Consider the following 21,842-nt stretch of genomic DNA (forward strand, 5'->3'; position numbering starts at 1 on the left):
TCACAGATTTTGGTTCTTTTATTAAACAGATGTTGTCTTCATCATCATCATCATCCCAAGGCCACCGCTGATTGCTGGAGGGCGGGGTGGGGTGGGGGGCTGCTCCCTTCGCCCACGCTGGGGTCCGGGAGGGTTATATACAAACGCAAGCGAAAATACACAAGAAACCAAAGTTGCCCAAGGAAGGGGGGGCGGGGAGAGGGTTGCGCAAGGGGATCTGGCCTCGTGGCCCCCGCCTCTCTCCAGCAGCCGGCCGTCAGCGCCCCCCATGGGAAGCCCCAAACCCAGGAAGGAATCAATGGTGGGGGGCAGCAAAGACAGGCTGTTTGCTTCTGCTTAGGGAAGAAGCCAACTTCACCTCCTGTCTCCCCCACAACACCCTGGGAAGGAAAAAGCTGCCTTGAAGAGGCCTTGCAGGGTTTGGGGTGGGGAGGGAGACGCTGCCAAGCCCCCCCCTCCCGGCTTCCTGCTCCCCCTTCCCAATCCACTAACCACCCTGATTAGGTGGGCCCAGTTAAAGTGCTTTGTTAGTTAATTACTTAATTGCCATTACAAAAAGGAATAATTAAAGCAAAATATACACAGCTCCCCCCATGGGTGGCTGGGGGGCGGGAGAGAATTCTGATATACATCCAACACACGTCCCATGGCTGGCTGGTCGGGGGGGGGGTCAGGAGGGAGGGGCCAGCGGTTTTGCCCCCCCCCGAAACTTACTGGTGAGCCAGGATGGGGGGGGGCAACCTCATTCTTAGTCCCTTATCACTTCCCCACGGAAATGAGGGGGGGGGGAACGATGCCAGCAGGTGGAGGTGCTTGCCACGTGCTGTAAGATTATTTTTTTGGGGTGTGGGGGGGTGAGTTTCACAAAGCCAGAGAGGTCTGCCTGCAAGGGACATGGGGGAAATGGCTCAGAATGGGAGAATATCCACACTTCCTCCTCTTCTTCTCTCTCCCCCCCCCTTGCAAAAGTGGCCCCCAGCTACTCCCCACACCCTGTCCCCATAAGCTGTGGGGAGCTGCAGCTTTTCCTCCTCTGATTGGAAGATAGGAAAGGGGGGGGGGACGGACGGGACTCCCAGCTGCTTTTATTTACATGATTTGGCTTTGATAATAAAACCCTGCCCCAGAGGCCGTTCCGCCCCCCCCCCATCCTCTTTGGGACACTGAAATACTGCTGAATTCTGGGATGAGAAGGGGGGGGGATTTAGGCATTGCTCCCCACGCCCCTCCCCAACCGCCCTGAAGTGGGACCACCACGATAGGCAGCAAGGGATGGCTGTCTTTTTTAGGACTGGACCCTTCCCACCCCAGCCACGCACCCGACGTCTTTCCTATCAGAAACAGAAGAGTTAAATGGGGGCGCCGAGGCCCCCCAAGGGCAGCCGAGAGGAGGGGAGGGCGGGACTGAGAAGTGACCCGCCAAGGCATCGCTTTCACTTTCACGGGATGGTCTTCTCTGGGCCGTCTTGAGCTCAAGCGGGGCATCTGACGAGACCCTCCTCCTCCTCCTTCCCCCCCCCCCCGCCACAGAGTGGGGCAAGCAGGAGGGGCGGGATGGGGCGAGCCCCCTGCCCTCACCAGTTCATGATGCAGTTCCTGTTCAGGGTCATGAAGTAGACCTGGCTGCTGCCCCCAGAGCGAACGGAAGCGAAGAAGACCTGCAGGGAGGGACGAAGGAAGGGAGGAGGACGTGAAGGAAGAGCAGGCAGTCAGTGGGGGTCAGGAATCACCCCCCCCAAGTTCCTCTGCAGTCAAGCAGTGGCCCTCCCAGTGCCCATGCTAGCTGGCTCCGATGGGAGGTAGTGCTCCGATGGGATTACTATGAGGAATTATAAAATATGCATCAAGCCACTGTGTCCACGGTGAAACTATGGCGTCGACTGGGTTCAATTCATGGACAATAATTTCTGATCAAATCCCACAAGCCTCTGCATCTCTGATTTCTCTAAGCCTGACAGGCACGTATAAGCATTCTGAAGGGTCTGCCAGCTCCATCTGGTACGCAGGATGAGACCCTCCCTGCCCACAGACTGTCTCGCTAGAGTGCTCTGGTTATCTCCCGCTTGGACTACTGCAATGCGCTCTGCGTGGGGCTACCTTTGAAGGTGACCCGGAAACTGCAACTAATCCAGAATGCAGCAGCTAGACTGGGGACTGGGAGCGGCCACCGAGACCACATAACACCGGTCCTGAAAGACCTCCATTGGCTCCCAGTATGTTTCTGAGCACAATTCAAAGTGTTAGTGCTGACCTTGAAAGCCCTAAACGACCTCAAAGGCCCAGTAGACCTGAAGGAGCGTCTCCACCCCCATTGTTTAGCCTGGACACTGAGGTCCAGCTCCGAGGGCCTTCTGGTGGTTCCCTCCCTGCGAGAAGCAAAGCTACAGGGAACCAGGCAGAGGGCCTTCTCAGTGGTGGCGCCCTCTCTGTGGAACGCCCTCCCATCAGATGTCAAAGAGAACAACAACTACCAGACTTTTAGAAGACATCTGAAGGCAGCCCTGTTTAGGGAAGCTTTTGGTGTTTGATGTATTGCAGTATTTTAATATTTTTTTGGAAGCCGCCCAGAGTGGCTGGGGGAGCCCAGCCAGATGGGTGGGGTATAAATAATAAATTATTATTATTATTAATGATAAATACTTAGTTCCTGAGCCAGGTCAGACTTTTAGAAGACGTCTGAAGGCAGCCCTGTTCAGGGAAGTTTTTAATGTATGACATATTAGTGTATTTTTGGTCTTTGTGGAAGCCGCCCAGAGTGGCTGGGGAGACCCAGCCAGATGAGTGGGGTACAAATAATAAATTATTATCATTATTATTATTATTATTATTAAACACAGGCCAGTTGCTTCATCGGGCATCCTCAGTACATAAAGATAGTAGGGAGCTTCTCTGACGTAGTTATTGTTAGTTTTGTTACTCTTAGGGCCAGGAAGAGAGTTCAGGAAGAGATGGCAAATACTACCCATCCTTCCTCTCACGTTTACTGCTTGTTTATGACCTCCGGAGTTGCTGAATGCATTCTTCCTTTTTAGCCCTGTTTTAATTACCCCAGAAGTATGAATGCTTAAATTAGCTTTTTTTGTAGTTTAACTTTGTCCCTACGTGGGGTTTTTTGAAATGCTCAGAGGAAATCTGATTGGTTCTTACGGACACCGTGTAAAAAGTTCTTTTGTGAATAAAACGACCTGGGCCGAGGGGTGGACAGGGATTATTATTATACGCACTCCTCCCAGAGTCTTGCTGGTCAAGCCTCCTGTGTATTTTATTAATCAGAGTCCAATCCTTCTTTTGCTTTGGGAATGCTACACGGCTCAAGGAAGCAGGGGGTGTCTCCAGATTAGTGGAGAATGTGGGCCCCCACTCTGCTACTGTTTGCAGGCCATGGGGCAGATGCCTGCATTCTGCGCCAGGAGCTGCTGCTCCAAATTCAACTCTCCGGGAGACCTGCCCCCCCCCGCTGCCAAGTTCGCGGCTAGAGCGCTCTCCCATCTCTTGACCCCCCAGGACCAAACCTCTGCCTTCCACTTCGCTCAGATCTCTGCTTTACCCAAACGATGAAATGGCACCCCCCCCACACACTTCCAATGGGAAAGGCGCTCTGGTCCACTGCCCCAAGCCGCCCCCCCCCCAAGGGGTCTTGCTGAGCCATTTGCTACGGTTTTCAACTGAGATTGTTTACTCCACAGGTGCCCACGCCACCGCTTCTGTCAAGGGAACTGGCACTGTTACACCTGCTCCACGTTGGGAAAGAAATCAATCTTTTGCTGTGGCAGCAGCTACACTTTGGAACTCCCTGCCTATTGATCTCAAGCAGGTGCGTTCACTGCACTCTTTCTTGGTACCTGCGAAAAGCATTTTTGTTTAGATAAGTCTACCCAGATGCAAGTTCTGAACAGCTTTTAGCCTACAGCTTAAATTCTTGCTGTTAATTCTTCTTATCAAGTGATTTGAGGTTCAGGGAAGTTTTTAATGTGTGACATTTTAATGTATTTTTAATCTTTGTTGGAAGCCACTCAGAATGGCTGGGGAAACCCAGCCAGATGGCTGGGGAACAAATAATAAATTATTATTATTATTATTATTATTATTATTATTATTATTATTATGTTGTTGTTGTTGTTGTTGTTGTTGTTGTTCTTGATTTTACACACACACACACACACACACACACCCCTTTTCTGTGTATAAGACTAGGCTTTTTTTACTTTAAAATAAGGTTAAAAATTTGGGGGTGTCTTATACACGGATAGTGCATATGCCCATTTTCTAAATGTGGGGCCCCCCAAAGTCTTATACACGGGGGCGTCTTATACACGGAAAAATACGGGATATGCAATGGTGTGTGGACGTTATGAAATGAAATAAATAGCTATCCACTTCTTTGCTTGAAAATGAAAGTAAGCCCTACACTGTCGTGCCGGATCCGGCCTTCATAGGCACAGCCAAGCACCAGGAGTCCCAAGACAGACCCTTGGGCCTGATCCAGAACCCTGACTGATGCAGCAAAGAGGAAGAGGAGATTGGCAGGGGGAGGGTCAGCCACGAGCACCCCCTCCTCTCCGGGTATCTCTTCCACCCTGCAGGCAGCAGCAAATGTAGAGCCAGCCAGGATGGCACAGTTGTGCCTTGAGACAACAAAACACACACACACACACACACACACACACACGCTGCGCCGGCCCCCAGCTCTCTGCTTGAGTGGAGTCCGGTGGGGCTGGATCCAGGAGGCGTGACTCACACCCACCTTGTCGTTGCGCTCACACAGGAACTTCAGGCGCTGCGCCCGCTTGTGCATGAAGACGCCGTCCAGGTGCCCCGTCTCTACCGAGCGGATCTCAATGGCTTTCTCGCCCCAACCCATGATCTGATTGGAGCAGATATAAGCTGAGGGGCACGGGGAGAGAAAGGGGGACACATGAGTCTTCCTCGTTGAGCACGGGGGGGGGGTGTGTGCCAAGCCCAGAAGGAAGACAGGAAGCGGCTGCAGCTCAGCAATGGGTCCCGAATGCAACTCTGTCACGGGATGCCCCGGGGGCCAGGAGTGTGAGGAGAATCAGAACTTACAGGGTTAAACAGTTCTGTGTGACGTCTCACATTCTGAGGCATGGTTATGTTCACATACGGGAATCTTTCTTTGTGTGTGAGCTTCCTTTCGTTTTTGGCTGAGAGACGAAAGAAATGCCTGCTCTCTCGCCGGGACTGATTTATGATGTTTTTCTCTCATTAAAGGCTGTTAGAGATTAGCAAGAAGCCTGCGTTCAGTCTGATTTATTATCCACACACAAGGCAACACTTTCTACCACTGCAGAACTCTGCTAAGAGCTCAAGTTTTTTCTATCGGCACAAGCGTCCATCGGCACAGGGGAAGCGTGCCGGGCGCCATCTTATCTCAGCAAGGAGAGCCTCTGCCCAGCTCCAGCTGTTCTGCCAGCTGCAGCCCCTTTGGGGCCCAGGAGACACGGCCACAGCCCTCTGGCAGCTTCCAGATTAGAGTACTGAAACACACTCTGTGTAGTGGTCAGGTGGGATTGCTATGAGGAATTATGAAATATGAAGCAAGCCATTGTGTCTGCGATGAAAGCATGGCGTTGACTGGGTTTGATTCATTGACAATAGTTCCTGATCGAATCCCACAGGCCTCTCCACCTCTGCCATTTGCTTTCTCTACGCCTGACAGGCACGTATCAGCATTCTGAAACACAGGCCAGTTGCTTCATCAGGCATCCTCAGTACATAAAGACAGTAGGTTACTTTGATGTAGTTGTTAATCTTTAGGTGGATCTTAAGGGCCAGGAAGAGAGTTCACAAGGAGATGGTAAATACTGTTTATGACCTGAATGCATTCCTCTAGTCCTGTTTTATTTACTCTCAGATATGCATGCATGCTCAAAGTAGTCTTTGTAGTTAACAGGATTTCTTCTGATCGGGCTTTGTCCCACATCAGAGGAAATCTGATTGGTTCTTATGAACACTGTTTAAAAGTTCTTTTGTGAATAAAACGACCTGGGCCGGAGGGTGGTGAGGAATTATTATTATTGGCACTCCTCCCAGAGTCATGCTGGTCAAGCCTTGTGTGTATTCTATTAATCAGCGTCCAATCCTTCCTTGCTTTTGGAACGCAACACATCGCGCGCCCCCCCGAGCGCCCCCTGCTGCTCCAGGCTTACCAACAGAGGTGGGCATCTCCCCCCACTGCAGCACGACGTCCTTGATGATGCGCCCGTAGGTGTTGACGTAGACGCCCTCGTCTTCGTAGCAAAGGAGCATCTCCATCCCTTCGGTGTTGGTCAGGAAGATGATGGCATGGGGGGTGACCTGCGACTGGATCTGGGGTGGCAGGAAGAGGAGGAGAAAGAGAAGAGAAGAGGAGAAGGAAGGCTTAAATGAGGCCCACCCGCCAACCCCCACAGCCTGCTCCCCTCTTCCGCCCGCTGGCCAGGCTTACATGTACTGGTATATAGATGTCGTAGTTGTTTCCTGAGTCCACGTCGATGGCGTGGAAGCCGGCGCAGGATCCGTAGATCACTTTGAGCCGCTGGCCCTCCTCCACCGTCAGCTCCACCAGCAGCGGCCGGTGAGGCAAGTCAGCAAAAGACTGGAAGACAAAGCAGGGGGAGGCAGGAAGGGTGTTGCGTGGGGGGGGGTTTTCTGGCCACGAGGAGCCACCCAGGACCCCTTCCAACGCCACAATCCTATGACCTCGGAAGGGGGTGGATGCCACACCTGTTAGGGGTTCTTCAGCAGTCACCCCTTCACTGCACCCGGGGGCTGGGCTAGATGGCCCCTGGGTGCCCCTTCCAACTCGGACGCTCTCCTCCCAGTCACCAAATCAGCCCCCTCTCAGCCCCTGATCCTTCCAGCCAAGCCACACTTTCATGAGGCTCCCGCTGCTATCAAAACCCGCTCCCCACGCTGAAAATCAGGGGCCCTGCCGTGCAGATTTCAGCAGAGCCCCAAAGGCTCCCTTCTCCCCCAGGCCCCCCCCCCCGATTCCAGCCTCCCCAGTACCTTGAAGGCCATGAATTTGTGGTAGGGCTTGGGTGCCCAGGCATAGACTTCCACTGAGTTCTTGAGTGCAATGACCAGGAACTTGATCCGCTCGTATTTCACTGAGGGAAAAGAACCAGGAAGGGGGGGGGGATGTTAGGGCTGGACCCCACACCTTCCCTTCATAATCTGGGGCAGTTCCAGGCTCAAAGGGCTTCCCGTGCTGGGTTCAAGAATGACAGGGTGGGCTTGGCCATGAGAGATGGATCGTTGGACTGCGGAACTCCCTGTCACTGGAGACAGGGATGGCAACCAACCAGGATCCTAGTAACTGGGAATTGCAGGAGGGGGGAGTGTTGCTCTTGTGCTTGGATCCTGCACCTGGGCTACTCATTGAGCCATCAACATTACCGTAATTGATGGGTCTGGCCAAATTTAATTCTTCCTGGGGCAGGTGGTTTCTGGGCTGAATTGTCAACGTGTCTGCCCCCTGGGATGGGGTGTGGTGGGGTCTCCTGGCCCCGACCGCTCAGCCCGGGACCCGCACCCCACTTACCCACGCGGTAGTGGACACAGCCCTCCATGTCCCCCACGGTGGTCCAGCCTTGCTTCTTCTCCACTTCGGGGTCGTTGTGCAAAATTTTGTTCCGCAGCCAGGAGAGGTAGTAGACGCGAAGCTTGTTCCTCTTCCCTAAGGGGGGGGGCGGGGAGAGAGAGAACCAAGGATCCTTTATTCACAGGTCAGGGGAGAAAAAAGGGGGGACAGGGTGTCGGGGTGTGTGTGGTTTCCTGCAGGACGTGTGTGCGCAAGAGATTCCTGTGGCCTACAATTCCAGAGCCCTCTCCTTGGGCAGGGCTGTGCTTCCGTGTCAAGGCGCTCGGCAGCCGAAGGGAGGCCCTCGGCAAAGAGTCAAGTCGTTATCGCCAAAGTTAACACTGACGAGACGCTTCCACAGCTCTTTCCCAGGTCCGGAAGCTATAGAGTAAAAAGGTAAAGGGACCCCTGACCATTAGGTCCAGTTGTGGCCAACTCTGGGGTTGCGGCGCTCATCTCGCTTTATTGGCCGAGGGAGGCGGCGTACAGCTTCTGGGCCTTGTGGCCAGCATGACTAAGCCGCTTCTGGCGAACCAGAGCAGCGCACGGAAACGCCGTTTACCTTCCTGCCGGAGCAGTACCTATTTATCTACTTGCACTTTGACGTGCTTTTGAACTGCTAGGTGGGCAGGAGCAGGGACCGAGCAATGGGAGCTCACCCCGTCACAGGGATTCGAACCGCTGACCTTCTGATCGGCAAGTCCTAGACTCTGGTTTAACCCACAGCGCCACCCGCGTCCCTCAAGAGCTATAGAGTAGTTGCCACCATAAAATGCATTTCCCTGCAACACACGCAGCCAGAAACTGCGCCTGCGTGGAAACGTCCTCTGCTCCTCCCTTTTCAATCCCCTCCTGGTTCCGGGAGACAGCAAGGAAGGAACGGGTGGGGAAGCCCCTGGGCCCTTTCCTTTCGGGGCCTGCCTCTTCCTCCTCTGTTTCCACCGCATTCTGTGCCCCCCTCCAGCTCTGAAGCTTCTCCTGCCTCCGACTCCTGCCTGCTGGCCGGGGCAGCTCCCCACAAATCGCTGGCCCCCTCTCCCCAGTCAGTCTCCAGCCCCCTTTCCCCTGGGGTGCACCCTCCGCAGCGTCTCTGAAATCCTGTAGCCCCTGTAGGAGTGCAAATATCCAGAGTGTGGGCATCAGGTGGGATTGCTATGAGGAATTATAAAACATGCATCAAGCCACTGTGTCCGCGATGAACACGTTGCGTTGACTGGGTTTGATTTCATTGACAATAATTTCTAATCAAATCCCATAAGCCGCTGTATCTCTGTCCTATTTCTCTGCCTGACAGGCATGTAGAAGCATTCTAAACACAGGCCAGTTGCTTCATCAGGCGTCCTGGATCATAAAGATGATAGTTAGCTTTGATGTAGATACTGTAGTTTGTTAATCTTTAGATAGATCTCAAGGGCCAGGAAGAGAGTTCACAAGATGGTAAATTCTCTTTCCTTGTCATCCTTCCGTCCTCTCCTGTTTATGACCTCCAGAGTTTCCTAAAAGCATTCCTCTTTGCTTCCTCTTTTATTTACTCTGAACTACATATGCATGCTCAGAGTAGTCTTTGTAGTTAAAAGAATTTCTTCTGATCTGACTTTGTCCCACGTGGGGGTTTTGAAATGCTGAGAGGAAATCTGATTGGTTCTTACGAACACTGTGTAAAAAGTTCTTTTGTGAATAAAACGACCTGGGCCGAGGGGTGGACAGGATAATTATTATTGGCACCACTCCCAGGCTCTTGCTGATCAAGCCTTATGTGTATTCTATTAATTAGAGTCCTTCCTTGTTTTGGGAACACTACAAGCCCCCTCTCCCTCTGGGACTCCAGGCTTCTTCTCCCTGAACCTTGCTGTGCGCCCATATCAAGAAGTACAGGGCTGCGGGGGAATTATGGGGAGGCCCTAGTGGGCCTAGGCCCACTCCTCACCCGAGATGGTGGTCAGGAGGTTGAGCCCTTCCAGGACGTCCATCTGCTGGAAGCGGCGCCGGTTGATGAGGGTGTAGACCTTGCCTTGCCCACTCCGGTCGAGAAGCATCAGCCCGTTCTCGGTCCCCACCAGCAAGTTGACCCCTAGAGCGTGGGCACCAAGGCAGAGGGTGAGGGAGAGGCCGGGAGGATGGGGAGGGGCAGCCGTGCCCTGGCCCACCCAAGGGTCCCTGCCTCCTCACCCCAGAGGGCGGCACACAGGATCTCCGAGTTGAAGCGCTTCTTGTACTTGCGTATCTCGGGGGTGTCGCTGTGGGGCCGTGTGTTGGTGGGGTTCACGTTGACCACAGAGCCCTTCCGCGCCTCCAGCTGCAGCTGCTCCAGCCGCCCCGGGTCAAACGCTTTGCGGGTGGAAAGAGAGAGAAATCACACAGGTCAAGCCTTCCTAGTTTGCTCCGGGGGTGGGGGAGTGGGAGGGGGGAGCTGAGCTGCCTGAGGGCCTCCTTCGCTGGAAGGCGGCAGCCTCTTCTCAAGAGAGTCTTGACGGCTGTCCATCGTGGATTCTTGAGCTGCGCTTTCTGTTCTGCAGCGGGTTGGGCTAGATGACCCCTGGGATGCCTTCCAGCTCTACGATTCTACGTGAGGACTTGCATAAGCTCCCTGCCCTACCTGGAGATGCTACCTTTGGGGACTGAATTTGGGATCTTCCATAAATGGATTTTGTTACCAAATGATTAAAAAACGCTATATGCACTTTGGTCTTCTCGTACCATAAATATGCATGCCATCCAATTCTGTTGTCATGACCCTCAAGGTCCAAAATATCTGTATTTTTTAAAGTTATCCACTCCTGCAGCCTGCAGAGACAGGACGCTTCATAATATAATTTCAAATCCGGCAGGGAAAATCCACCTCTTTCTTTTGTATCTATAGTAATTTATACTTAATGCTTGGTTTCTTCCCCTGCCAGGTAAATCTAGAAACATCTTTTTGCCATTGTCTGAAGTGTCCCGCTCCACTGACTATGGGCATTGTTTGAAATAAAAATTTCTGGGCCCGTGACACGGATCTGTCTGTTTTTTTAAGGACAAGTCTGTGCAGCACAGGCTCTCGTGCGGGAGGAAGCAGGCCAAGGGACACCCCTCCCCTCCCCACCTCCCCTCCCTGCAAGGTCTCACCAGTGATGGGGATGGTGTCGCCTCCTCCAGGCGAGCTGTGGTAGATGCCCAAGTCCACAAACATTGTGAAGGAGCTCTTTCCGGGAGCCTTGACCAGCCCCCTTGACTGGTACTGCAATTGAGGGGGGAGAGGGGCGCAGTGAGAGAGAGACAGAAGCAGGTTAGGGGACGATATCCAATGCCTGGAGGAAGGAGGGCTACAATGCCAGGCCCCTGCACCTGCCCCAGCAAGCCCAAACGCCCAAGGACCATGCATGGTTTATTTAATTTGCTTTAACTCCCTGTACTTTCCTTCCCTGCCCGCTTAGGATAAAAGGTTAGAGTTTGTAGAATCTCACATTTTATTACAACTACTACCTACGTTTCAAAAAACTAGCTACAAGCCGTTTCTGATTTTGCACAAACCCGATTTGGAACAATTGCCATGAGAACCCCAAGAATTGTAAAATCTTGCATTGAACATTTTGTTTAAAAAACCCACAACCGCCACCATCTCTTTCTGCTTAAGTCCTGTTTGGAAGGGCTCATGCAGCAATGGCCAGCAAACCCAGCTGGCTTTAAAAGAGGACGGGGCAGATTCATGGAGGAGGTGAAGGTAAGAGGTAAAGGACCCCTGGATGGTTAAGTCTAGTCAAAGGTGACTCGGGTTGCGGCGCTCATCTCGCTTTCAGGCCGAGGGAGCCGGCGATTGTCCACAAACAGCTTCCAGCGTCATGTGGCCAGCAGGACTAAATCGCTTCTGGCACAATGGGACACCATGACAGAAGCCAGAGTGCATGGAAACACTGTTTACCTTCCCGCCGGAGCGGTACCTACTGTATTTTTCGCTCTATAAGACGCACCAGACCATAAGATGCACCTAGTTTTTGGAGGAGGAAAACAAGAAAAAAAATATTCTGAATCTCAGAAGCCAGAACAGCAAGAGGGATCGCTGCGCAACGAAAGCAGCGATCCCTCTTGCTGTTCTGGCTTCTGGGATAGCTGCGCAGCCTGCATTCGCTCCTTAAGACGCACACACATTACCCCTTTCTTTTTAGGAGGGAAAAAGTGAGTTTTATAGAGCAAAAAATATGGTATTTATCTACTTGCACTTTGACGTGCTTTCGAACTGCCAGGTTGGCAGGAGCAGGGACCGAGCAACGGGAGCTCACCCCGTCATTGCGGGGATTCAAACCGCCGACCTTCCGATCGGCAAACCCAAGAGGCTCAGTGGTTTAGACCACAGCGCCACCTGAGCTGCTGATGACAAGCTAGGATGGTTCTGCCCTGCCCTCCGCAGTGGGAAGTAGCAATTCTTCTGCATCCCTGGAAACGGCAGGAGGCGAGAGATGCTCTTGTGCTTGTTGGTTTCCCATGGGGGCATCTGTTTGGGAAAAGGATGCTCATCTAGCAAGGCTCTCCTTCGGTTCATAAGGGCTGGTGATGTCGAGACAGAGGACAGATTCTGCTCCCGGAGACCTTCCGCCCAAGCTACCCTCACCTGCTCGCTAAGAGCAAAGAAAAAAGCGCACCAAGAACTCTGGCCAATACAGTGGTACCTTGGGTTACATACGCTTCAGGTTACAGACTCCGCTAACCCAGAAATATTACCTCGGTTTAAGAACTTTGCTTCAGGATGAGAACAGAAATCGTGCAGCGGCAGCAGGAGGCCCTATTAGCTAAAGTGGTGCTTCAGGTTAAGAACACTTTCAGGTTAAGAACGGACCTCCGAAACGAATTAAGTACTTAACCCGAGGTACCACTGTATAAGTTTCAATAGTGGGAGGGGTCCCTACTCGCAAATCAATAGTCAATTGTAACAAAAACTAATCCATTCAAAAGTATGTATTCTGACAAGGATTCCAAACTCAAATAGAGAGAATTATTGTGTTATACATATCGTTATGAGTTTGAGTTTGTAATCTCTGTTTGAGTTTGTAATCCTTGACAGAATACATACTTTTGAATGCATTTAGTTTTTGTTACAATTGACTATTGATTTGCGAGTAGGGACCCCTCCCACTATTGGAACTTATATTGGCCGGAGTTCTTGGTGTGCTTTTTTCTTGGTATATTTAATAACAAGAACTCCAACTTATTTAAGGCTAAGAGCAAAGGGCTGCAACTCCACCCCACAAAGGCACTGCGGAGCAGCCCAAATGCCCCACGGCCCCAAACCTCAGGCAGGCGATGGCTGCTCCCCCTCACTCAGATGCAGAGAGCTGGAGCAAAGGGGGAGGAATGTGGCCACGGCCCTACAAGGAGGAGTCACTGCAAGCCAAAGGAGAAAGGAAGTGGGAGGCCTGGCGCAAGCCTCCCTCCCTCTTTTTAAATTGCACTTTAGCCTGCATTTAAATTACTTTTTTACCTATTATGTTTTCACTGTAATTTTATTGGTGTTAGCCGCCCTCTGGCCGGGGAGGGCGGGGTATAAATAAAATTTATTATTATTATTCCCCAAACTCACGTCGGTGGCTGTGTCCTTGGCTGGCGAGGAGGAACCGTTGCTGCTGCTCTTGGCCTCGGTGGGCGAGTGGCTGGGCTGGACCACGTCCGGCAGGTTGGTGTAGCCGTTGCTGTCGCTGTGCAGCAGGCCCCGCTCCTCCTCGGGGGTCTGCGAGAGGGAGGGGAAGAGGGGTGTCAAGACAGCGGGGACAGAGAAATGGAGCCCTTCAGCCCCATCGGTGGCGGGGAGGGTCTTGCAGCCCCTGCGGTGCTCAGAGTGCGACACACACAGGCCCGGTAGTTGCAGAGTTCGGTCTCTTGTTTGGAGTGCTGAGCCTCTTGCCTCCTCCCCTTTAAATCATCCTCACCATCATCCAGCGAGCTTCTAACCCCACACTGTGGTGGAGACCAGCTGCGGACGTAACCCCTTTGCCCTGGCTTTTGACACTTGAGGCGTGATATTTTGGGACCCACCTCATTCTTATGGCCTCAATCTGTTTTAAATATTGTGCCAGAGATTATTCATGTAGGCTACGACTGCCGCCAGAATCTTAGTAGCCCAAAAATGGAAAACTCAGGAAATACCAACATTAGTGGAGTGGCAGACAAAAACGGTTGAATACGTGGAATCAGCAAAACTGACCCACAGGATCCGTAACCAAGAGGAAACAAAGATCAGGAGTGAGTGGAGTAAATGTGTGGAGTATATATGTAATAATTGCAGAAGTTTAAAGACTGTAGTAGGATTAAAATAACTCTTATGATGTGAATAGGATGTTATTAAGAATCTGCGGAAAATGAAAGATTAATATGAAAACCTGTGGAAGGGAGGAAGTCTATGTTCGACAGAGCATTGAGAAAATAAGTGTACATAGGATTGTAGTATTTCAGTGTATTTATTTTGTTTTGTTTGTGTTAAAGTAAACTCAATAAAAAGCATTAAAATATATATACTGTGCTTTAACGCATCACCCATGCCCTGGGGCCTTAGGGCATGCCACAAATGAATAAATATAAAAGCCTCAGGACCCAAAGTAAGACACTCCCCTCCTGCAGAGTCCTTTTCATAGAACTGAAGTTGGAAGGGAGGGGAGCCAAGGGTCATCTAGCCCAGCCCCCAGAAATCAAGGATCCCCCAGGATCAAACCTGGCATTCAAATGGCAGCACCTCCTGCTTTAAGCTACGGAGAAAAGGGCGGCAAGGGGCCCTGTGGGGTGAGGAGGGAAGAGGTGGCAATCCTTCCTCTGACTCCAAGGGCTGGACTAGATGGCTTTCTTCCTTAAAAAAAAAGTTTAGGGGTACTCTCCTTTTCCTACTCATAGTGCCCCTCAATGAGGCCGAACTTAAGGTTCCCAAAATGTTTAGGGGTATGTGTCCCCCTGCGTCCCCCCAGGAAAAAAGCACTGGTCCCCTTCCAACTCTACAATTCCATGACCATGTCAGGAGTTGAGCCTACACATGAGTAGGACCCTGGTAGGGACACATGCCCGCCTGGCATGTTCCCTCCCTCCTGGTCGATCGTTCGTGAGCCTCAAAAGCTTTCTTCTGCCCAAACATCACAGCGACCGATGCCAACAGACACCGGCACACTTAGGGATCCGCAGAGTTTGCCCAGTTTGCATAACCTCAGCAACTCAGCATTTTGGCTAATCTACTTTATTTACATATAAACACTCACGGAGCACTGCAACATGGCTCCCTCTCTCTCTAGCATCAGACAGCAAAGAGAAAGAAGAAAGGACAATAGTCCCACTTCACGGAACGCAGGAACACAAACATCCTGTCTCCGTGAAAGACAACAATCCCGTGACTGCAATCACGGAGTAGGAATTCTAACAGGGCTAGATGAGTTTAGGACTTTTGTACCCCCAGGAAGCAGTTCCTGCACCTCCCAGCCGGAAGAGGGAGAGGCCAGGGGAGGGTTCACCCCTCCACACACACAAACAAACAGGACGGAGGCTGCGAAGCGTGATTCTCACCCGCTGCACCAGCATGGTGCCCTCGCCATAGGAGCTCTCTGAACCGCCACTGCCGCCCGTCAGATCCTCCACGTCATGCACCACCATGGTGCTCACGGAGTCCGTGTCGCCGTCTCTGCCACAGGGAGGGAGAGAGGGGAGGTCAGAAGAGACACGGAAGCAGCCACATTAATCCTGCCTCCTCCTCCTCGCCCCCGCCCAGAGACCACGAAGTGGGGTGCACCAGCAGGCTCTGCCCTTGGAAGCAGATCCAACTAGAAAGGGAAGAGGACAAAGGAAAGCCGCCCCCCATAACACTAGAACAGGGGTCGGCAAACTTACTGCGCCTCAGGCCGTGTCTCCAGTGCCGATTGGAGCGCGTGCCCAATGCGTGCACACACACGATTTCCGGCGCACTTCCGGGTCGGAGGAGCACCGGAAATAGCTTGTGCACATGTGCCCGGGCCTCCTCCAACCTGGATGTGCACTGGAAATAATGCTTGCGCATGTGCAAATAACGCATGCGCAAATAACGCAAGCTATTTCCGGCGCTCCTCCGCCCCAGAAGTGGGCAGCCGCGCAGCACAGCGCCGGTAAGAGCGGGCAGTGGAAGTGTGCGGCGGGGGTCACCGTGGGCTGGATAAACAAGTCCCTTGGGCCTTATCCGGCCCGCAGGCCTAGTTTGGGGACCCCTGGTCTAGAACCTGAGGGTCCAGTGAAGCTGAATATAAAAAAGGGGGGAAAGTCCTTCACACTGAACATGTTTAAACTACGGAACTCCCTGCTGCAGGAGGCAGCGAGGGCCAACAACTCAGACTGATTCATGGAGGAGATGGCTCAGCTCTGCTTCCACAGATGGAAGCAGCAATGGTTCTGAATGCTGGGCGCCGCTGCTCTTGCACTCAGATCCTCCTTGCAGGTATCCCATAATGGGCATCTGGCAGTGGGAACAGGATGCTGGCCTGGGCGGGTGATGGGGCTGATCCAGCAGGTGCTCTTCTCATGCACCTTCGGCCTCTCTGAAAGCCCCGTGGAGAGACTCTGGCGCTGCTTGGGGGCTCCCTTCCCCCTGGGTGCACAGGACGGGGGCCCTTTGGTCCTGATCCTCCGGCCACCGCGGGGCTCCCCTGACCTCCTTGCGTGCAGCCAGGCACTCCCAAAAAGCGCCAGCGTGTTCACGGCCCCTCGCCCCACCTGGTCCCCGGAGTGTCTGCCGTGGGCTCGGAGCGCTCCCCTTCTCCTTCCTCCTCCTCCTCCTCTTCCTCCTCGCTCGAGTCCATCTCCTCGCTGGAGGAGGAGTAGTCCATGGCCTTCTTGAGGGGCTTGGGGGCCGCCTCCTCCAGGCGGTCCTTGGGGAGCACAAAGTTCTGCAGAGAGGAGAGGAAGGGGGTCACGGCTGCCGCAGGGAGGAGAAGGAGAGAGAGAGAGAGAAAGAAAGAAAGAAAGAGCGCGCGCGAGAGAGAGAGCAGGTGGGAACAACACCAAGCAAGCTTGCATGGGAGTTGGCCTGCCTGCAATGGAGACCCCACTCCACCAGGAGGACTGCCCAGTGGGCGCAGTTTGCGACAGGCATAGCAGGAAGCCAGCGCCAGCCTCTCCTGCCCCCCACCCAAGCCCCAACAAAAATCCCAGCTATCAATCCCCTATAGGTAAAGGGACCCCTGACCATTAGGTCCAGTCACGGATGACTCTGGGGTTGCAGCGCTCGTCTCGCTTTATTGGCCGAGGGAGCCGGCGTACAGCTTCCGGGTCATGTGGCCAGCATGACTAAGCCGCTTCTGGCAAACCAGAGCAGCACACGGAAACGCCGTTTACCTTCCCGCCAGAGCGGTACCTATTCATCTACTTGCACTTGATGTGCTTTCGAACTGCTAGGTTGGCAGGAGCAGGGACTGAGCAACGGGAGCTCATCCTGTCACGGGGTTTTGAACTGCCAACCTTTCGATCGGTAAGTCCTAGGCTCTGTGGTTTAACCCACAGCGCCACCCGTGTCCCATCGATCCCCTACCCCCCCCTTTTCTGGTCTGCTCAACCTTTTTAATAAGGAATTGGGGAGATTTATAACTTATCTTAAAGACTAATGTAAACAGTTTAAATTGTTAGTAGGATTGGAATATCACTTGTAGTTTAATGGTGAATTTTAGATTTGGATTATCATAAAAGACGCAGGAGGAAATGATTGACAGCAGGACCCACAAAGGGGAGGAGGGAAGTCCAAGAGATTCCTTGGAATCTTGTTTTTATGTTGTATGCTGGATAGGTGACTGTAAAATGTCAATCTGAAAAACTAAATAAATAAATCCCGCCCCCCAAAGGAAAAAGAGTGGGAGGAGAAAGCCAAGTTTCTTGGGTTCTTGGGCACACGTCATGTGAGAGATGCCTAATCAAACCTATGCTCAAAGCAAAACGTGGGGTGTTCCACCTGTGGGGTGAGGCCGGTGACCCCCAAATGGGGCCTGAGATAGCTGGGAAGGGGGGGGGGGGAGTCCAGCGATTCCACTCGGCAGCCCTGCTGAGCTTGAGGCCCGAAATTTGTTGAATTGGAAATACGATTTCCCATTTCATTTCTGTGCTCAGTTGTTTACAAGTCCCGTTTACATGATTTTGTAGGTTCTGCGCATGTCTTTTCTCCGTTTCAGTTTTGTGAGTTTGCTTCCCTGCCCTGGGGCTGAAAACATTCAATGAAGCGGGGTAGGGGGATCTATATAAATGGCGTAAATAAATAAAAATAAATAGAACGGTGGCCAATTAGCTGCGCTGCCTGCCAGTCCTTTCTCCTCTAGGCCACAGTTCCACCCCCTGCCCCAAACCGAGCCAGAAGCTGTGAGCGAAAGCAGCAAGGGGGACTGGGAAAGGTCCAAGAGAGTTGGGGGGGGAGATGCAGAGGGGGGGTGATGTCCACAGAGGAAGGGGGATCAGGGAAGACTTCATGATCTCACATTGCGGCAGCAGGGCATGGTGGTTTGGGGGCAGCAGAGAGAGAGAGAGAGAGAGAGAGAGAGAGAGAGAGAGACTGAGGACGTGGGGGCACTAACCTCTCCGATTGCCCGCTTATAACTCTGAGTCGTGCAGAAGGAGGGAAAGAGGGAAGGAAGAGGAAGAGAAAAAGGGCAGAGAAGTTAGGCCGCTCCCCAGCAGGTAGATCCCTATGCTCTACCCCCTCTGCCCACCCCCTCCAGCCCCAGCCTTCGGGGGTCAACACCCCAGCCACCTCCCCCTGATCGCTTGCAAGTTTCAGGGCAAATTTCTTGCTGTCAAGGGAGGAAGAGAGCGAGAGTCAGAGAGAGGAAGAGAAGGAGAAATCTAGGAGGGAAAAGGGCCAGGCCCCTATGGGTCAGAGGGGAGGATTTGAGAACACACACACACACACACACACACCCTCCGGTCATGCCCTTTCCCAGAGGAAAAAGGGGAGTAAAGAAAACCCCAAGTTCCGTTTTAAACCTTTTCAAGGCGGAGCGTGCAAGGAAGGCCACATATTAAGAGCCGTCCACAAGGAAGCGGCCCAAGAGATTACATGCTCCAATTGCTCAAAAACTAAAGGTGTGCCCCCCCCCCAGTTTCCTCCCCCCTCCCCCGGCTTCCCCTGCAATCCTCACCTCCCTACAAAACGGGGCTGCGGTGCAACATCCCCCCCCCACCTTGGGTGCACACGGAGAACTTTCTGAGATTCCAACTAAACTTTGGGAGGTGTTAAAATAGAGGTCGGATGGGATTCTTGAGCTGTGATTCCTGCATCACAGGGGGGTGGGCTGGATGGCCTTTGGGGGTCCCTTGCAAACATACGGTTCCATGATTCCATGACGGAGCCCAATGGGCCCCCTCTGGGTGGACTCCTCAGGCTAGAGTGGTGGGGAGAGGGGAGACAAACGCAGAAGGGGCTACGGGCCTCCTCCCTTCCTCAGAGAGTACTCACCGCTGGCCGCCCAGGCCGGGACCGGTGGTCATCCCCCTTGGGCTTGTTCCCTGGCGGCAGGATCGGAGAGCCGTCCAATTTCAGGGGGGCTGGAGAAGCAGAGCGGGAGAGGCGTCAGAGAGACCCCAAAGGGCACAGATGTTGTGAAACACCCCCCTCCAATGGAACAAGTGGGGCTTAGGCAGGAGCGGGGAACCGAAACTGGTCAGCGGGCTGGATCTATAAGCGGCCGATGCTCCACGGACCACTGCCCCCCACCTGCCAATCATCTGACACCAGGTGACGGAAACACCAAGCCCTGATCGCGAAGGAGAGCATTCAGAGGGCACCGTTTCAGAACTTCTCTGTTGGGTGGGTGGCTTGCTACCTATTTCAGACTGTCAGTGAAAGGAGAGGGTCCCGGGTTCAATCCTGCCGGCCTCTCCAGGTACGGCTGGGAGATATTCCTGTGGGGTTGGGCTAGATGACCGGTGGGTCCCTTCCAACCCTACAACTCCACGATTTCCTGCCTGAAACCCTAGCGAGCCGCTGCTTGCTGGTCAGATGGACAAAGCGTCTGCGGCTGCTGGGAATGTGCCCTCGCCAGACGCCTGGAGGAACCGCTGTTGCCTGCCAGTGCGGACAACGCCGTAGGAGGCAGCTTCCTGCGATGCCAAGGAGCAAAGCCCAGGGAACTGGGCGCCCCCTCCCTGTAGTGATCAGGTGGGATTGCTATGAGGAATTATGAAAAATGAAGCAAGCCATTGTGTCAGCAGTGAAAGCACTGTGTTGACTGGGTTTGATTCATTGACAATAATTCCTGATCAAATCCCACAAGCCTCTGCATCTCTGACCCATTTTCTCTACTGGTCATTTTCTTTCTCTGCCTGACAGGCATTTATCAGCATTCTAAACACAGGCCAGTTGTCCACCAGGCATCCTGGACCATAAAAATAGTAGGTAGCTACTCTGATGTACCTTTCTTTGGTTTTGTTAATCTTAGGGCCAGGAAATAGTTTCACATAGGAGGTGATAAAGATACTTATTTTTCCTTGCCATCCTTCCTTCCTTTCCTGCCTGCTTATGACCTCTGGGGTTTTGCTGAATGCATTCCTCCTTGTTTCCTATTTTATTTACTCTGAACTATATATGCATGCTCAGAGTAGTCTTTGTAGTTAACAGGATTTCTTCTGATCTGACTTTGTCCCACGTGGGTTTTTTTTTGAAATGCTCAAAGGAAATCTGATTGGTTCTTACGAACACTGTGTAAAAAGTTCTTTTGTGAATAAAACGACCTGGGCCGAGGAGTGGAGAAGGAATTATTATTATCAAGCCTCGTGTGTATTTTATTAATCAGGGTCCAATCCTTCCTTGCTTTTGGAATGCAACACCTCCCCCCCCCAGGTCACCCCAGATCCGGCCACCCCCTCACCTCCTATGCGGTTGCGCTCCAGAGAGCCAGCCTGGGGCAGGTTTCCCGTGCCGGACTGCAGCAGACTGTCCGCCCTCTCCCAGCCTGGGTCGCTCCTCCGGAGGTCGGGGTTGCTGCGGGGGAAAGAGGGCGCCCCTCTGAGTTTAGGCCACCTTCCCAGCCCCCGAACTCACTCCACACGCCCCTCGTTCCGCAATGCTTTGTCCCACCACCAGCAGCAGCATCAACAGCAGAGAACCCGTCACCGCGCAGAGAGAGAGCGCACCGCAGAGGAAGCCCCGCTCGGCCAGCAAGCCTGCTCCGTCATTACCTACTGGCGTTTGGCACGGGGGCCAGAGGGTCCCGGGGCGGGGTCCGGCGGGCGGGCTGCGGGGGGGCAGGAGGAGGAGGGGCTGGCGAAGGGCCCCCCCACCGGGGGCCCCTCTCCAGCCGGCTCTGCATGTGGATGTGCCAGGCAGACTTGCTACGGGGCCTGCGGAGGGGAGGAGCACACAAGCACGTCAAGGGGGGGAGGATCAGAGGTGCCTACAGCCCTGCAGTGTGGGATGGGGAGGCCAGTGCAAATTCTGCTCAGGCCCCAGGGCAGCCGTGGGTCGGGGGAGTCTTGGCTACCCCCCAAAGAAGAGTTCGGGATACTCTGGATCCATCGCTTGCAGGACGTGGAGGGCTTCGGTTTGGGGGGGCGGGGAGAGACAGCTGGCCCCCAAGGTACCGTTATTTTGCTATGACTTGTTGGCCTCACTTGTCTCTTTTTGTGCATAAAGGAAATTCAAAAGGGCTTTACACAAAACTGCAAACCTAAATAAAGCCAAAACAATACAAGGAAAACTAAAACCATGGATGTGCACTAAAAGCAGCCTAATGAATCCCGCTTGCACTACGGAACTCCCTGCCTATTGACACCAGGCAGAAAAGAATCTGCACGGGACTCTTTTCGTCGCCTGCAAAACACGTTTTTGGTTAGGCAAAGCCTGTCCAGCTATTTAGAGTGACATAACAGCTCAGAATGTTTTAATCCGTTTCTTGTAGTTTATTGCCGATTCCATCTTTCCAATGTTTCAAAGAGCTGCTTTCACCGATAATTTCATCGTTTTATGTTCTTTTGTAGATCACTTTGAGGTGTGTGTGTATTTAATCAAGAGGTGTATAATTTTTACAAAACAAGTTAATAAATGAGAGAGTGCCTCAAACTCTCCCAGAAATGTTTCTGCCTGGAAGTTGCCAGCGATGGCGCCAGGCTGCCATTCCCTGGCAAACTCTGTAGTCCAATCTTGGCACAAGGGTCCCACTATCAATGGGAAGCCCTGGTTCCTGGTTCCTGGTCCCCCCAGACCCCTTGGCCCTCCCTCCCTGAGAGGACCCAGCTCCCCCCCCAACTCGTGCAGCCTCTCCCCACAAGACGTGGCTCTCAGGATCGAGGCCCAGCAGGCAGCGCTGGACCCCCG

At 53.0% G+C, this 21,842-nt stretch overlaps 1 protein-coding gene across 8 annotated transcripts in view; it reads right to left on the reverse strand.

Moving 5' to 3' along the window:
• The window catches only part of MINK1 (misshapen like kinase 1), a 65,299-nt gene continuing 43,457 nt past the window's right edge, over positions 1–21,842 (reverse strand). For 3 of the 8 annotated variants that reach the window (XM_080979607.1, XM_080979611.1, XM_080979605.1), the window contains 16 exons: positions 20,708–20,869; positions 20,398–20,510; positions 18,987–19,075; positions 18,106–18,129; positions 16,265–16,437; positions 15,092–15,206; positions 13,134–13,280; positions 10,688–10,799; positions 9,752–9,910; positions 9,510–9,653; positions 7,544–7,678; positions 7,009–7,109; positions 6,446–6,595; positions 6,168–6,327; positions 4,745–4,884; positions 1–1,658 (listed from right to left, as the gene is read on the reverse strand). In XM_080979607.1, the coding sequence (XP_080835733.1) occupies positions 1,575–1,658; positions 4,745–4,884; positions 6,168–6,327; positions 6,446–6,595; positions 7,009–7,109; positions 7,544–7,678; positions 9,510–9,653; positions 9,752–9,910; positions 10,688–10,799; positions 13,134–13,280; positions 15,092–15,206; positions 16,265–16,437; positions 18,106–18,129; positions 18,987–19,075; positions 20,398–20,510; positions 20,708–20,869 (2,008 nt within the window). In that variant the 3' untranslated portion in view covers positions 1–1,574. The remainder of the gene's footprint in view (positions 1,659–4,744; positions 4,885–6,167; positions 6,328–6,445; positions 6,596–7,008; positions 7,110–7,543; positions 7,679–9,509; positions 9,654–9,751; positions 9,911–10,687; positions 10,800–13,133; positions 13,281–15,091; positions 15,207–16,264; positions 16,438–18,105; positions 18,130–18,986; positions 19,076–20,397; positions 20,511–20,707; positions 20,870–21,842) is intronic. The other 5 variants (XM_080979609.1, XM_080979608.1, XM_080979612.1 and 2 more) reach the window with 3 other exon arrangements.

This window comes from Podarcis pityusensis (genome assembly GCF_964106645.2).
Source record: "Podarcis pityusensis genome assembly, chromosome: 13".
In the NCBI taxonomy this organism is placed as follows: Eukaryota; Metazoa; Chordata; class Lepidosauria; order Squamata; family Lacertidae; genus Podarcis; species Podarcis pityusensis.